The sequence below is a fragment of the Sapajus apella genome, unplaced genomic scaffold (assembly GCF_009761245.1).
Source record: "Sapajus apella isolate SASKATOON/1434 unplaced genomic scaffold, GSC_monkey_1.0 scaffold14, whole genome shotgun sequence".
Classification (NCBI taxonomy): domain Eukaryota; kingdom Metazoa; phylum Chordata; class Mammalia; order Primates; family Cebidae; genus Sapajus; species Sapajus apella.
The window spans coordinates 13404010-13420374 of record NW_022436954.1 but is presented as its reverse complement, the minus strand read 5'-3'; the positions used below and the strand labels follow the sequence as shown (position 1 = coordinate 13420374).

General features: G+C 47.7%; 1 protein-coding gene across 2 annotated transcripts; it reads right to left on the bottom strand.

Annotated features, from left to right (window-relative positions):
- Positions 1-3284: 3284 nt before the first annotated feature.
- Positions 3285-6454, bottom strand: PRG2 (proteoglycan 2, pro eosinophil major basic protein). 2 transcript variants are annotated; one of them, XM_032283394.1, is made up of 6 exons: positions 6350-6454; positions 5611-5680; positions 4724-5019; positions 4290-4421; positions 3667-3778; positions 3285-3451 (listed from the first exon to the last, which is right to left on the bottom strand). In XM_032283394.1, the coding sequence occupies exons 2-6, from the start codon at positions 5666-5668 to the stop codon at positions 3393-3395; spliced, it is 657 nt and encodes a 218-aa protein (XP_032139285.1). In that variant the 5' UTR covers positions 5669-5680; positions 6350-6454; the 3' UTR covers positions 3285-3392. The 2 variants fall into 2 exon arrangements, with proteins under 2 accessions (XP_032139285.1, XP_032139286.1); XM_032283395.1 differs by lacking the exon at positions 6350-6454 and adding an exon at positions 6319-6339.
- Between the last annotated feature and the right edge of the window lie 9911 nt (positions 6455-16365).

Below are 16365 nucleotides of genomic sequence, written 5' to 3'. Positions count from 1 at the left end.
GAGCAGGCAAATGACTTGCCCAAGTTTGTACAACTAGTGACAAACGATACATCAGATCCTAGTCTGTCTGACTCCCAAATCTTTGCTTTCTTTGATACACCCAGATGTGTTACCCCAAGATGATCTCGCCAATGATGCCAACATTGTTTCAGCATCCATGGAACCCCAAGCCTCTGGCTTAATGTTTGCGTTTATGTTCATAGGGGTTTCAAACTCTGCCTCTTGTTCGAAGATTCAGTCCATCCTGTCATCATGCAGAGGGTAGACCTTGCCATCTTGAGAGGCAGTGTAGGGTAATGTATAATTGTGGGAAGTAAAAAAGTTCCTCTTTAAAGTTGCCTTTCTTATTAAAGAATAAGTGTGCTTATAGCTCTTTGTTAAGCCTTATCCTATGTAGCTGTTAAACATGCCATGCTTACAGGCACGTAGTACATTCTATGTCCTTGTACTTTAACCAAGATATCTGTGCTGGACGTGCTCACAGGCATAACCCAGTTCTCCATTGCTTTTACCTGTTTAGAAAAGTTTTAAGTTGTTAGCCAACTGGGTTTAGTTTAGATTGTGAGGTCTGGCTCCAGCCAACGAAGATCTGACACAGCAGTAAGGACAACCCCAAATGCATAAGGGATAAATATGTCTGTTTTCCTTTGTTCATTGTACTCTCATGGCAAGATGGCTAGCGAGGGTACCCTTCCTGCAGTTCAGGAAGTAAAAATTGCGTTGCTGAAAAATCCGTTGTGTCAGTGCTAATTTTTGTTTGTGGCACCAATCTGTTTCCAACAATAATGAAATCACAAGTTCCAGGATCAGTCCCTCTGTGCCTCAGTGTTCTCATCTATAAACTAAGGATAATAACAAGACTTGCCTCTAGTGAGATCAGCTTAAATAAAGCTCTCAGAATACCTGGCACATGGGTGGAGTGAGGGTGGCCTTTGTCTATGAAAAAGCAAAGAGTGTTGTGCTGATTGAGTCCCTACCCTGTGCTTTGCACTGTGTAAGGAACTCCAGGGGTTCGATAATAAAGAATCACAGATAATTTCACAGAGCTTAGTTAGCATCTTATTGGAGAGAAAAATCCGCACACAAACCTATATTTTGGAAAATTAGCCCAGTCTCCTTATTTCATAATTTTTACTTTTTAAGAAAAACTACCTTTTTTTTGAGACGGAGTTTCACTCTTGTTGCCCAGGCTGGAGTGCAATGGCATGATCTCGGCTCACCACAACCTCGGCCTCCGGGGTTCAAGCGATTCCCCTGCCTCAGCCTCCCAAATAGCTGGGATTACAGGCGTGTGCCACCACACCCAGCTATTTCTTTTTTTTGTTATTTTTTAGTAGAAACATGGTTTCTCCATGTTGGTCAGGCTGGTCTCGAACTCCTGACCTCAGGTGATCCACCCACCTCATCCTCCCAAAGTGCTGGGATTATAAGCATGAGCCACCATGCCCGGCCAAGAAAAACTGTTTAATGGCTGTACAGTGTGCTCCTATAAAGGGCACTGCAGTGTGGATTGCTCGGGGAATCTTCACAGTGAATGCACCAATGTAAACATGTCTAGTTCAAGATACAGAATATGACTAGGAGCCCTGCAGCCTCCTTCATGCCTGTTCTTGATATTCCTCCCCAAAGAAGATCTCTGTGGACTAGAAGTCAAACTTCTGTCAACGCACACACCCACAGTGGCAGAGATTTATGAGGAACAAGACAAGTTTACCTACCATTTAGCACAGAACCTGGCACCTAGTAAATGGGAAGTATTATTACTCTTTGTGGTTAGTATTGAAATAAGGGAAGTAATGCCTTCACACATCAAAATATAAAGTCCAATAGGGCAGGGAATGAAAGTTCCACCTCAGCTGCATCCTCACAGCACCCACCACAGGGCTGAACCCATAGTCCACCACCTGAAATCAACAGATTCTCATGGAGCAATAGCCACAACGGAGCTGAGTTTGAGTCCTGTCTCTTTCCCCTCTTACCGTGTGACCTTAGACAGTTAGCATCCCTTCTCTGTGCCACTATCCAAAAAAACCGAGTCTTTGTTTTGCCCTTCTCTGAACCCCCAATCCTATATGAAGTTCTATGAATTGGAGGCATTCTGGAGAAAAAATGGCGTCAGACCATTGAATTCTTTTCTTCTGCTGACCTCCCTAGTAGAGAAGGGGTTGAGAATGCCTTCCTCCCTCCCTCTTGATTAAAGCTTCCTCACCTCCAGCTGGGCTGGAGTCTTGTGTCCCAAGATGAACCCAAGAGCGAGACAGTCTGTCTTGCCTCCCCTCTGTGCTTCATCCCCGGGTGATCCTGAGGGGAGAATAGCCAGCACTTCCAGCTGAAAAACCACGAGGGTTAAAGGAACATGCTTTGGAGCAGACAGAGTTGAATTTCAACATTAGTTGCATTTTGAGGTTCAGCCTCGGGCAAGTCTTTTGACAGGTCCTAACTTCTCTTAACCATGGTTCTATAAAATAGGGATAATAATTATTGATCACGTGAGGTCGTCTAGGCAAGGTGCCTACCACAGCACGGGGTATGTTGTGGGTGCTCAATGAGTGATAACAACTAGTAGATGTTTTTATGCCTGTGTTACAAACAATCATATATCCCAAGTGCCAGCGGACTATGTCTTGTATTTTCAGGCCTCATTCAGAATATGACGTGTGGCAAGCTGTCTTATATCAGGTTTCCCCAGAAGGAGGCCTGAGGCAGGGAGTTGCATACAAGTGTTTATTTGGGAGTTGCAGACACTAGGAAGGAGCAGAGAATGCAGATGAGGAAGGGAAGGTGGCCCATAAAATGCATGGAATAAGGCCAGCTACCACAGCAGGCCACTGGGAAACGGTACCCAATACATGTTAGATTTATTCCACTTGAGGGGCCTGGGACTGGGGTACACTCACTCCCGAGAGTTGTGGACTGTTTCCAGGGACATGTTAATTTCCTTACATATCGAACCAAGCACAGTTCTGGGGTTGGAGAGAGAAAGAGAAAGGGCCTTTGGGTAAAAAGGCACAAATTGGGCCATTGGGAGTCCACCCACAGCCTTGAAAGGTCCTGGCAACACCTATGCAGGGACCCAGAAATCAGGTGTTCTATGCAGGGAGCTAGCTGAGCCCATTCCACCATCTCTAAAAGGCTCCATAGACCCAACCCCACCCTCCATCCTCCTCCTCGAGGAGTGATAGCTTCTGACCCTTCTCTGAAAGGTGTGGTGTGTGGAGAGATGGTAAGGAAGAAGGTTCCACGAGGGCTAAGCAGAGTGGATCAGCAATCAGAGGTGAAAAGAAATTTCAGTAAAAGCCATTTTATTTCACGGAGGTGGAGGGAGATGGCGAGCAGAGAGGGGCGGCCCCTGCCCAGGAGAGGGCAGCTCTGAAATCCCGGCTGGAACCAGCTCAGTAGGAACAGACGAAAGGAAGTCTTCTGTGGCAGGGGGCTCGACGCCAGTGACCTCCTGTGAAGGCAGAACAGAAAGGGATGTTCAGCCTCTTGTCCACCCCAACTCAACCCACAGGAGGGCCCCTTCTCCCACCCACATACTGCCATGGAGTTGGAGTATAAAAGACCCAGGAAGCCTCTGATCAAAGGGTCAGGCTCTTCCTAGCATCCTCCTTGGGGCACTTCCCACCTCCCAGGCCTTCCCATCGTTCATCCCCAGCCCCACCTCACCTCGGGTACACAGGGCCACACAGCGACCACCACGGACTGAGGGCTGGCCAGCAGCCCAGAATGCAAAGTTCCAGTGGCTGCCATCAACCCACCAAAAGCGTCTGCAGCGGCCCTGGAGAAAGCAATAGAGGAAGAGGGGATGGGGCTGAGGGAAGGCAGAGAGGCAGACCTGGCCCCATATCTGCCAGCTCCTCCTGCTGCCCACCGGGCAATGGGCCCTTCCCTGCTGGACCATGATGGTAACTGTCCTGGTCATCTGAAATGCTGATCCATGGCAATCATCACCATCAGATTCTATGCATCCCAGTGATGGGCTCATCCTTCCAGCTCTAACGAAAAGTAGAGCAGGGGTTGCCAACCCATCCTAGAAATGAGGGAACAGACTCATGGTCTTGCCCAAGTTACATAGATAGTGAGAGATGGAAAGGAACTTGTACCCAAACCTCTGAATTCTAAATCCTTGGATCTTCCCTGAATACCCAGGCAGCCCCCTCAATTTTGTCTGTGGGTGTCCGTCTGGTTCTTCTGGAGATTATAGAGGAGAAAAACAGGCAAATCTGCCCAAGTTGAGTGCTGGCTGAGATCAGCAGGTGTTCCCCATTAGGTGCTCACACCTGTCTTACCGAGCCTATGATCCTGCCTCCGATCCAGACTTGACCCTGGTTGAGCCCTCTGACTGAGAGGTGGATTTGGGAATTCAAATTGAAGCTGTGGATGGACACGAGGTTGCCCCGGTAGCACCTCTGGCAAGTCAACTGCAAGGCAGGATAAGAGACAAAGAATAGGGCAGCCTTCCTACATGAATTCACATGAGTCTTCAGTCCCCACAATTCATGCCCTCCCCCACCCTGCCACAACCGTTTGAAGGTTGGAGACCAAAATGCAACTTCTGTTTCTAGGTGGCCCTCCCCTCTCACCCCAATACCTCTGTGAGGCTCAGGTTCTACTGACACCCCCAGGGCGCTCAATGGGGAAAAGAGCCAGTGATAGCAATGCTGGGGACATGTCCCACACACCTTTCATGCTCCCACCTCAGCCTCAGCCACAGACCACTCACCTGAGCTTGATTAAACCTTTGAGGACTTCTCACCAGGAGGTAGCGGCGGCAGGTCTGGCGCCCAGGGACACCCATCAGTTGTACTGTGTCCTCTTCCTTAGGACATGGAAGGTTTTTGTCTACCACATCTGGGACTGAGATCGACTCAACAGCCCCGTCTTCCTTGGAGGCATCTTCACTTCCAGAGCCCCCCTCCTCCTCTGCCTCCAGCTCCTCCACCTCCTGTTCTGGCATCTCCTCATCCTCAGGCAGGGTCTTAGCACCCAAAAGGCTTTCAAAATAGGAAGTCTCAGACCCTGGCAGGGAAGATGGCCAAGTGTCCTTCCTTCACATCTCCCCTTGTCCCTCCCTGGAACCACGGACAGCTCCCGCCTTGCCCTGGGCATCGGAGTGCTCAACCCTGCCTGGAAAGAGGAACCTGGAACTGAGTCTCCATGAGAGAAACCCAACGTGCCCAACAAAATCAAGGTGGTTAAGGGCATGGACTTAGAGTCGGGCAGTCATGGGCTTGGGTACTGGTTCCATCATCCATTAGCTTCATTTCTTCATCTGTAAAACGGGTATACAATACCACCTACTTCATGGGGATGCTAAGAGAGTTAAAGAAGAGAAGGCATGGAAAGTGCTGTGTACTCAGTAAGCTCAAAGTAAGCATCATGGAGAAAGGACAAAATTGGATATTTCACAGTAGAACCAAGACCACAAACATAACAGATGCCCTGAGGAATCCTTTCAACTCCTGGTCATAGGGTCCCCATCCCTTTAAGTGCACAGAGATTCAGAAATAGAAGACGATCAAAGAAGGGGGTGGGTGTGTAACTCTGACCCCATCTACTATAGAAAGGAAAAAAATAGAGAAAGGAAGACTAAAGGCAAAAAAAACTTACTCAGATGGAGAGCAGAAACTGCCCCAAATAGGAGAGCCAGAAGTAGGGGGAGTTTCATCTTGGCTTTATCCTGCAATGGAGAACACAGTTTATCATTGACACACACACACACACACACACACACACACACACACACACACACATCACATGACATCACAATCACACCATTAGGGGACCGTGAGAGTGAGGTGGAGAAAAAGAAGGTCTGAATAGAAATCAGGATGGGCCAGAAAAGCTCATGCTGAGCCCAGCTCCTGATGCTCCAGAACCCAGGATGCAAGGACCTCTTTCTAAACAGAATGCAGCAAACCCTGAGGGGTGGCTGAGGCTGGCTTTCCTTCAGTCCTGGAAGTAAAGAAGGGACTATTAGGCTTATATATTTGTACTTAATGGGTCCCTCAGAGTCTATGACATAAAAGAGGAGGGAGAAGCAATGATTATTGGCTTTCCTAGGAACACACAGGACTTAGAAGCTATGTCCCCTCCTCAAAGCTCAAGAAGCCACCCATGCCCTCCTCCATGTCCTCCACCCTCTCCCTTCTCCAGCCAAGGGGCATTTTCACATCTCGCAGAAGAAATGTGCAAGGCAGAGGATGAAGGCTGCCCCTGCTGACATCCTTGTAACCTGAAAGCCAGTCGCAGACCCCTGCCAGCCCTCCAGAGACTGTCAGCCACAGCCAGGGACCTCCTGGGAGAATAAACTGTTACCAGCTCCACCACAGCAGAGAAAGCAACTCACCCAATGAGAGACCGTCCTGGGCCTTTAGATCTTCCCAAAGCCCAGGTTCTTCTTTGCTCTCTCCCACAAAGACGTCTTATATAGAGGCCTTGGAGGAACTTCCCCCAGGGAGAGAGGGTTTGCCTCTGCTGGAGGGAGATAGGAAGGCTGATAAGGACCATTTCATCTTTCATCACCTCCCTGGGGAGCCCACTCATTCAGTGAAGATTTCTCCCCTGATCCCCTTTTCAGGAACCCAGGGGCCATCTAGGACAGCTCTGGGCAATGGTTCTCATCCTGGGCTACACTTCAGAATCTCCTTGGGTGCTTTTCCAAAATACACATGTCCCCTGCTTTACTGGTGTTTTGAATTGCCACAAACATTTTGAGAACAAATCTGTCCGTATCTATTAGAATTAAAAATGCACAGTGGTTCATGCCTGTAATCCTAGCACTTTAGGAAGCTGAGGCAGGCGAATCACGAGGTCAAGAGATCGAGACCATCCTAACCAACACGGTGAAACCCCATCTCTACTACAATACAAAAATTAGCTGGGCTTGGTGGTGCGCATCTGTAGTCCCAGCTACTCGGGAGGCTTAGGCGGCGGAATCGCTTGAACCCAGGAGGTGGAGGTTGCAGTGAGTCGAGATCATGCTACTGCACTCCAGCCTGGCAGCAGAATGAGATTCCATCTCTAAATAAATAAATAAATAAAATTAAAATGCACGTTTGATCAATTTCACTCTTTGGAGACTATGCTTTAGACATAAAAACACCTATAAGTAAGAAAACTTTTACAGAGAATGTTATTGCTTGACTATTTGTAGAAATGAGAATAATCTTGATATCCATCAATCAGACACTGAATAAAATGTGTCCTTTCTATTCTACAGAATGTTATACGGCTGTGAAAAGAAGGGCTGGACCTGTGTCTATAAACTGAAAGAGATGTGTGTGCAACATTATGAAGTGAAAAAAGGCGAGATACTGAGGAAAACATTTAATATGTGAATAGTTTTACAAGGAAAAAACCCCGCATAGGTGCTTATCTGTGAGCATGCTTATGTGACCGAATGGAGCTGGAATGCTAAGAGGAATCACACCAGGTAGTTGACCTTGTCACCTCCAGAAGCAGGGGAGGAGAGAGAAGAAAGTGGGAAGGAGATTGTTGTTTATTTTCTTTTTATAACTTTGCATTTCTTCAGTGGTTATGGTAAACGTGTGCTGAATCTGTCATTTTGAGGCTGCCTTAGTAAACACTTAAAAACATATACAGATGCCCTGCCTGGAAACTTCTGATTGGCTAATAGATCTAGAGTGAAGGTCAGATGTCTGCATTTTTTAAAAGTTTCCCAGCTGACTGATGAAAGATGGGTCTGGAAGTCACTGTCCTGAGGATCTTCAAGCACAGGAAGCATTCACATACATCTAACTGCTTTCCTTCTGAATCAGACCACTCAGTTGGCCAACCTACCAGCCTTCATTAGGGTAACATTTACTGAACATTTCTAAATGCCGTGCGTGGCAAGTGGCTGGGTGCGATGCCTCACGCCTGTAATCTCAGCACTTTGGGAGGCTGAGGTGGGTGGATCATTCGAGGTCAGGAGTTAGAGACCGGCCTGGCTAACATGGCAAAACCCCATCTCTACTAAAAATACAAAAATGAGTCAGGCATTGTGGTGCCTGCCTGTAATCCCAGCTACTTGGGAGGCTGAGGCAGGAGAATCACTTGAACATGGGAGGCGGAGGTTGCAGTGAGCCGAGACGCACTACTGCACTACAGCCTGGGTGACAGAGTGAGACTCCGTTTCAATAAATAAAGTGCCATGCAAGGCAAGTATTACCTCATTTAACCCATTTTTAAAAACCTAGTGAGGTAGGTGGTTGATATCCCATTTTCCAAGTGAGACAACCCAGGCTCTGTGTGGCTGCTGACCTCCCTGCAACACTGTCCTTATTGGATCAATGCTCTGTATGCACCCTTTTGTAGCTCTAGGGGCTTGTCCTTATTACAGTTAGTCATTTGTGAGATTGCTTGGTTAATGGATTAACATTTATCTTTCTTCATGATGGCAAAGGCTGCATATTTTTTTTTTTTTTTGAGTTGGAGCCTCTCTCTGTCCCCCAGGCTGGAGTGCAGTAGTGCATCTCGGCTCTACTTCTGCAACTTCCACCTCCCAGGTTCAAGCAATTCTCTTGCCTTGGCCTCCCAAGTAGCTGGGACTACAGGTGCACGCCACCACGCCCAGCTAATTTTGTATTGTTTTTAGTAGAGATGGGGTTTCACCGTGTTGCCCAGGCTGATCGCAAACTCCTGAGCACAGGCAATCCTCCCACCTCGGCCTCCCAAAGGGCTGGGATTATAGGCGTGAGCCATCGCGCCCGGCCAAGGCTGCATCTCTTTACTCACCATTGTATCCTTGGTGCCTAGTACAGTGCCTAGCACATAGTAGGTCCTCAATAAATATACGTTGACGTGATTAATGGTTAAGTAACTTGCTCAGGTCAACAACTGGGTTAGGATTCAAATCCAGTTCTTTCTGGCACCAAACTTCTCTCCCCTCCCATGTGCCTGCTCATGTGTCAAGAATGGTGCTGTCCAGGTGCAGATCAAATCAGAGTGAAGCATAGACCCTGCAGTCAAACTGCTTACAACCTAATTTGTAAGATGAGATAAATCTAGGTCAAACAAAAGGAGAAGGGTTAAGGCCAAGCTATGAAACACCTGCTAATTCAGAAGGAAGTCCATCCATATTAAAAGAGAGCAGAAAAGACTCCATGAACCAAGGAGCTGATTCCCACCTGGATGGAAGGTGCAACTAGAAGGGAAGGAAACAGGCATTCCAAGTAGAAGGAACAGCTTGAGCAGAGGTGTAGAGGTTGGGCAACCTTGGCATATGCACAGGACGGTGTTATTTCCTTCATAACTAAAGTTCACCGTGCACACATTGGGAAGGAATGAGACAAACAAGGAAGAATGCATTTCATCTTGAGCTGAGGATGGAGGTAACCCTCCCCTGTCTCCACTGATTTAAAAAGACAGAAGCAGGAATCAAGGAATACTCAACAAGAGGCTAGATAGTAGCTTCGAGCTGGCCTCTGCCCACTCCCATCCCCAAGCCACGCTTACAGAACCTCTCTGGCTGTTGGACAGAGAATCGCCATCAGAAGGTGATTAGAGGGAGCCCATTCTTGGAAGCCAGTTGACTGCTCAGGGACCCTCACCCCTAGGGAGGCCTGTCTTTTAGGTCACATAATCCAGGATCTGAAATCCACAGCTTAGGGGCCCAGAAAATTTCATTTTGTCAACATTTGCTGGAAGAATAGAGCAGGATCTGAGAGAGTGGGCTCTGGGGTCAGACAGTCCAAGTCAGACTCAAAGTGACTGGGTCTAGCACTTAACGGCTGTGAGTCGTGTCTCTGGACAAGTTAAACTTTCTGTACCTCATTATCATCATTTATGAAGTAGAGATAACAATACCTACCTCACTGGGTAGTGTGAGGAATGGATGAGATAATTCACACGCAGCATGCATGCTGTGAGCTGCCCATCCACTTCACCGCTTCCTGTGGTTTCTGGGATTCCACTTCCTATGGCTCTTGGTGGAGGACAGGCCTCTTACTTCTGAAGACTAAAGTGTCTAATGGATTTCCAGCTTCCTTTGCAGCTAAGGCATATGACTAGGCTCTGTCAAAGAGAAGAGGCATTCGTTTAAGACTTTGAATCTGGAGCTAGTGACTAAAAAGATGGAGGCCAAGAAGGCCTCTCTCTGGCGGTGGCATTGGCAAGATGGAGTTCCTGGAGCTGCAGTACCCACAGAGGTGCTGCAGGGTACGTTGATCCGGGGTGCGAGCCCTGCAACATCTTGGGTGCCATCCATGGGGTCTAGGTCTCAGCGGCAGAGGATCCTCCCTGCACTTGTTCTGCAGCCTGACTTTGACGCCATGTCTGGCTTTCTGGTTCTTCCTGCAACTTTATGAGCTACTTCTTTTCCTTTCAGTCCTGGATTTTTCTACTCAGATCAGCCAAGGAGAGTTTCTGTTGCCTGCCATTAAGAGCCCTGACTGATGCAACATTTAGCACAGGAACTGGCATTTGATTATTGCTTAGTAAGTGAATGCTACCCAGGGTCTTTGAGTGTGACCACCATTAATCAAGCTCTCAAGAGACTGATGTCTACATCTGATGCCAATGACATAAATTAGGTTGAACGGTACTCACAAGGGGCACACTTGCCCAGGCTCTCTGATAAGCACGTTCTTTCCCTGCATCACAACTATGGTGTGCTCACGACTTGGATTTTGAACAGGAGCAAAGAGCTGAAGGCCTTGGGTTCCAGCGCCTTTGAGCAAGAGAACCGATACCCATCATCTCCACTTAAGCCTCAGCCCTGCCTCCTTCCCCAAGAAATGTGGACTCAATACAGCAGGATCCTGACTCTCAGGGACCCTCCTTTCTAGCCCTAAATTTACTACAGAGCCTGGAGGTCCCTAAACAGACTCAGTCAATCCTCTCCACACCAACACTCCCAAAGGGGACCCTGACAGATTACTCCGCATTTCATCTTTTCTGATCTCATTCTCGGGGGCTCATCCCAACTTTAGGCTTGTGGGAAAGAGTGCTGTAGCTCCTGGCACAACCTGTCCAGGGTCAGACCTGGCACTGAGGCGTCTGCCCTGCTACAAGGGTGGGCTGCTGCAGCAGCAGAAAAACGTGTGCACCAGGCAGAGCAGGGATCACTTTGGAGATGGTGTCAATACCAAGGAGCTCTTGGGATGCCCCTCCCATGCCCAACCCCCAACACATGGCAGCTTAAAGACTAAGAAAACCACCACAGCTGCAGAGACACAGCTCACACCATTCAGCCCTCCCCTCTACCTGCATCCCTCCCCACACCCTGCAGCGGAGCCTCTCAACCTGGAAACTACGAATAGGCTTCAAGGGATCATGAACCCTGCAATTATAGACAACATCTGGTGTGATGTTTCTAGGGTGAGGGCCCAAACCCTCCATGAGAGTCTTTGATGACTTCCCAAAAGGCAAGAGAACCTCTAACTTTACTGGATGGTTTTTTCCGGAAGAACCAAGAATGACATCCCACTGTTCTTCACCAATAAAGCTGTGCATGGCCCTTGCGATAGGCAGAACTCTGTTGTCCCCTGGTGCCCTCTGCATAATCCCTGGACTGTAAATATGACGGATTTCACTCCTGTGGTTGTGTGATGTTACACGCCACAGTTGACATTAAGAAAAAGGGACTGCCCTGTCTGAGTCTGAGTCTGATCTAATCAGGTGATCCCATAAAAGGGACAGGGCTCTCTTCCTGAAGTCAGAGATTCCAACCATGAGGGCGATTCAATCCAAGGGAGATTCTCCATGGTTGGCTTTCAGGGTGGAAAAGACCACACACATGGCAAGGAATGTGGGCAGCCTCGAGGACCTGAAAGCAGCCCTCATCTGACAGCAAAAACAGGACCTCAGCCCTGCAACTCCAGGGAGCAGAATTCTGCCACAACTACATGAACCTGAAAGAGAACCCTAAACTCTAGATGAGCATGCAGCCCAGACAACATCTTGATTTTAGCCTTGTAAGCCCTGAGCAGAAAACCCAGCCATGCTGGGCCCACACTGCTGATGTACTCATGGGGAGCTAATAAATATGAGTTGTTTGAAGCTGCTGCTAGATTTGTGGCAATTCGTTATGCAGAATAGAAGACTGATGCAGCCCTCAAGGCTCATCTCCCTCTACGGTGAAATTTACAGTTGGTGGGGAATTGGCAGAGAAGGGTCCCACAAGAATGAGCTGAGGAGCTGCTGGAAAATAACCCAGGGACAGCAGAGAGGTAAGATGGACAGGGAGAAAGAGAGGTTTTACTCAGGCCAGAGGCCTCACCATCCTCTCCTCCAGACCATAAGAAACCAGGTGGCCCTTCTAGTTACAAGTTCTGCTGTGGAGCAATCTGCCCGCCCTCAGAAAAGTGATGGACTCCAGAGATCTGACCTCTGGGGCTGATTAACTGCTTGTTAACTGGCCTTGGCCAACATCCCCATGGGGCAGATAAGAGGTGGTGAAAGGGCTAACGCCACCCCAGGGGCAAGTGGCCCGGCAGATACGGACTGGGAGTTGCTCTGTGAAATCGGCCCTGACACTTCCCCATTTGGATGCCCCAGTGATTGACATAGACCAAGACGATTGGCATGTGAGATCTGGAAGACCCCTCAGAGACTAGCCAGCCCAGTACCCATGTCTCAGATGTGTTCTTCCCGCTTCCTCAGGAAATGACATTATCCTCCTTCCCCTCTAGGCACCTCTGCTCCCAGACACCATGAACACTCAGTCAGCTTAGCAGGAATATGTCTTTGCAGTGATTGTCTCCCCTGCCCCACGTTCCACCTTCCCCCATCCAACTACTTCTCCTCATCTCTGTTGCCACCTCTCTAGCCCCTGCTACCGTATTTGATAGCATGTATCACAGACCATCGTCCCCATGCCTCCCATTCAAAGTCTTCCCACACAATAGCAATTAACCCAAACCCATTGCCATAATCTGCAAAGTCTTTCACGATCAGGCTCTCGTCTACCAGCTCAAACTCACCCTTGTCATACTGATTCCAGCTCCATTGGCCAAGCTAAAGCATTTGCATTGGCTAAAAGACCACCTCCTCAGACAAGCCTTCTCTGAGAACTCTTTCTAAAAGAAGCCCACCCACCCCACTCTCCTATTTGGTAGTTTTGTTCCACATCGTCACATTTATTTCCACCAGAGCATTTACCGAAATGATACGATCACGCTTTCTTACTGGTTTCTTATTTATTGTCTGTCTCCTTCCCCAGAAAGTAAACTTCATGACAACAGGGGACCTCGTCTGTCTTGTTCACTGCCTATAACTCTGCCCAGGTCATAGAAGGAGTCTTTCCATTACATAATGAATTAATTAATTGACTAATCAACTTGAACTTTACCTTCTGAAGAAAATTTAGCTGCGTTTAGGTCAGAGTACAAGTCCATTTATTTAGGTTCTATAGGAATTTTCTGAGTCTTATCCACCATGGACACAAGCCTCCGCCAGGCCCTGGATCACTGATTGATTCATTCATTCATTCAATAAATACGTAAAGAGAATCTCTAGTTTCAGGGAGGTTTAAGGTAGCTGATAAATAAGGCAAACAGAATGAACGTATTAGTAAAATGGGGCAATGTATTGAGGGGATACTCAGAAGTGTAGAACTAACACGTTTTCAGTGCTGCCAAGGTCACATAAAGGTCGAGGGCAGGCAGAGAAGGCTTCCTTGAGAAGGTAATACTTAGCCTGGGCTCAAAGGACTGATAGACAGCATAAGCTAAGCAGAGAAATGGGGTGGCATTTCTAGGGGCTAACCATGGCCTGGTAGTGCTGGAATTTGAGCCAGGATATGAATGATTTTCTGTTTCTTGGAGATTAAGTCAATGAGTGAGCTGGCCTCTCTGCTTTGCACCAAAGCCAGGCTCCTCCAGCAAGCAATGTAGACTCGCTGGCCACTTCCTCAACACCTTCTTCCTCCTCACACCATAGCAATCTTGTTTCTGTTATCCCTATTGCTCCACCAAAACTGCTTTTGCCAAGGTGCCCCGTGACCACCCCATTGCCACACCCAACAGACACTGTTCAGTTCTTATCCTACTTGACCTCTGCAGTAGTGACACCTCTTCACTTCCTCCTTCTTAAGAACTGCTTCCCCTCCTAATAACCTCTGTGGCCATTCCCTCCCAGTTTCTGCCGGCGGGCTCCTCTTCTCCTTCTGGATGGTTAAATATTGAGGTTTCCCGGCTTCTTGGTGCACGTCTCTCCTAACTCTGCACACCCTGATGGGTTATGTCATCTACTCTCGCGGCTCAAGCTACCAAATATAGATGTAGATCATTCCCAAGTCTCCATCTCCAACCCCAGGCCTGCTTCTGAGCTGCAGACTCCCACATATGGTCACCCAAGATGCTTCTCCACTTGGATGTCCCATGAGTATTGTGAGCTCAACACATCTCAGACTCCACTTCACACACACACACACAAATACGCAAAACTGCTCCACTTTTTGTGGTCACTTTCTCAGGAGAAATCATCATCTTCCAACTAGACCTGCAAGGCAAGACTGGGCATCTTTCCCCCTCCTGCCCGTCATCCACACATTAGGAAGTCATAGTGCTTTCTTCACCATCTCATCCAGCCACCCAGCCCCATTTCCTCTGCCACTTTCCTAGTCACCTGCTGACCATTTTTCACCTGGATCATTTCAGTGGCTCCCAAATTACTTTCCCTGCCTCCAGTCTTACCACCCTCCTCCACCTCTGATGCGCTGTCCACAAGCAGCCAACGTGAGTCTTCTAAACACCAGAGCTAATCACACTAGCACTTTCCAATGACCCCTTCTTGCTCTCAGGCACAGTCTCCTTATGTTTTAGCTCCTACTTACCCAAACCTCTCAACACTATGGACACTTTGGATGAGATACTTCTTTGTTAGTTACAGGGGCCTGTCCCTCGCATTGTTAGATGTTTAGCAGCCTCTCGGACCTCTACCAAAAAGATGCTAGCGGTACCTTCTCTGCTGGCCTGTGACAATCAAAAAATGTCTCCAGACATTGCCAAATTCCCCTCAGAGGCAAAACTATGCCCAGTTGAGAACTACGTCTCGACAACCTCAATTCTCTCCCTCACCACACACACCCAGGGCTCCAATCACATTGAACACCCTGCTGCTTTCCTAACGTGACATGATCGCCCATATTTTGTCACATGTCATTTCATCTGCCCTGAATGCCCTTTCCTCCCTAACCACTGTGCTCATTCCTTGTCTTCATCGAAATTTCAGTCAAGGATCATGTCTTCCAGGAAGCCTGCCTTGGCTCTCCCAGAGAAAGGTAGAAAGGAAACTAATCAGGGCTTCTGTCTTGTCCAGCCCCTTTCCCACCTCACTGTACCAATCTTCTGGCTGTTTTCCCAGGAGAGCCAGAGCTTTGCCTCCTTCACCTGTGCCTCTCTGGTCCTGCACAGAAGAGGCTCAATTCATGTTTGCTGCATAAGTGAATAAATGAAGAAAGGCAATTTTTGTTTAAATTTGTCAAAGATTGAGCTGGACTCCCTGAAATGAGATCTTAAGCAGGAATTTTAATAACGATAACAACAGCAGCGACTAACATTTAGGAAGTGTTTCTAGGTGCTTGGTATGTTTAAATGCTCCATAGCATTCATTCTTTCAAACAACTCTGTGATGCAGGTGTCATTACACTCCCTAAGTTACAGACAAAGGCTGATCCTGGGAACAGTTAAGTCACTTTGCAGGTAAGTGTCAGAGTCAGGATCTGAATGTAAGGGCTGCACTCTTGTCCATGCCTCACTTCCCTGTGGTAGTGAATAACCATTGCAAAGCCATTTGCATACATTCTTTACTGTAACTTACCCTGTACGTTGCATGGGGCAGGTGATGATTTAGAAAGCACAAAGAATGTGGTCCCTGGATTTTAACAGACGCTGGTTCCAGTTTCAGCTTTCTGCATATGGCTAGTCAGTTTTCCCAACACCATTTATTAAATTGGTAATCCTTTCCCCATTGCTTGTTTTTGTCAGGTTTGTCAAAGATCAGGTGGTTGTAGATGTGTGATGTTGCTTCTGAGGCCTCTGTTCTGTTTCATTCATCTGTATCTCTCATGTCAGTTAGAATAGTGATCATTAAAAAATCAGGTGACAACAGATGCTGGAGAGGATGTGGAGAAATAGGAACACTTTTACACTGTTGGCGGGAGTGTAAATTAGTTCAACCATTGTGGAAGACAGTGTGGCGATTCCTCAAGGATCTAGAAATAGAAATACCATTTGACCCAGCAATCCCATTACTGCGTATATACCCAAAGGACTATAAATCATTCTATTAGAAAGACACATGCACACGTAGGTTTATTGCTGCACTGTTCACAATAGCAAAGACTTGGAGCCAACCCAAATGCCCATCAGTGATAGACAGGATAAATAAAGTGCAGCACATATACACCATGGAATACTA

Excerpts from the sequence above, each read along its gene's own strand:
- PRG2 (XM_032283394.1), bottom strand. The coding sequence starts at position 5,668 with ATGAAACTCCCCCTACTTCTGGCTCTCCTATTTGGGGCAGTTTCTGCT. Across the intron at positions 3,779-4,289 it reads GAGGCAGGATCATAGGCTCG|GGCCGCTGCAGACGCTTTTG; the intron begins GTAAGACAGGTG and ends TGCTTTCTCCAG. Across the intron at positions 3,452-3,666 it reads TGTGGCCCTGTGTACCCGAG|GAGGTCACTGGCGTCGAGCC; the intron begins GTGAGGTGGGGC and ends CTGCCTTCACAG.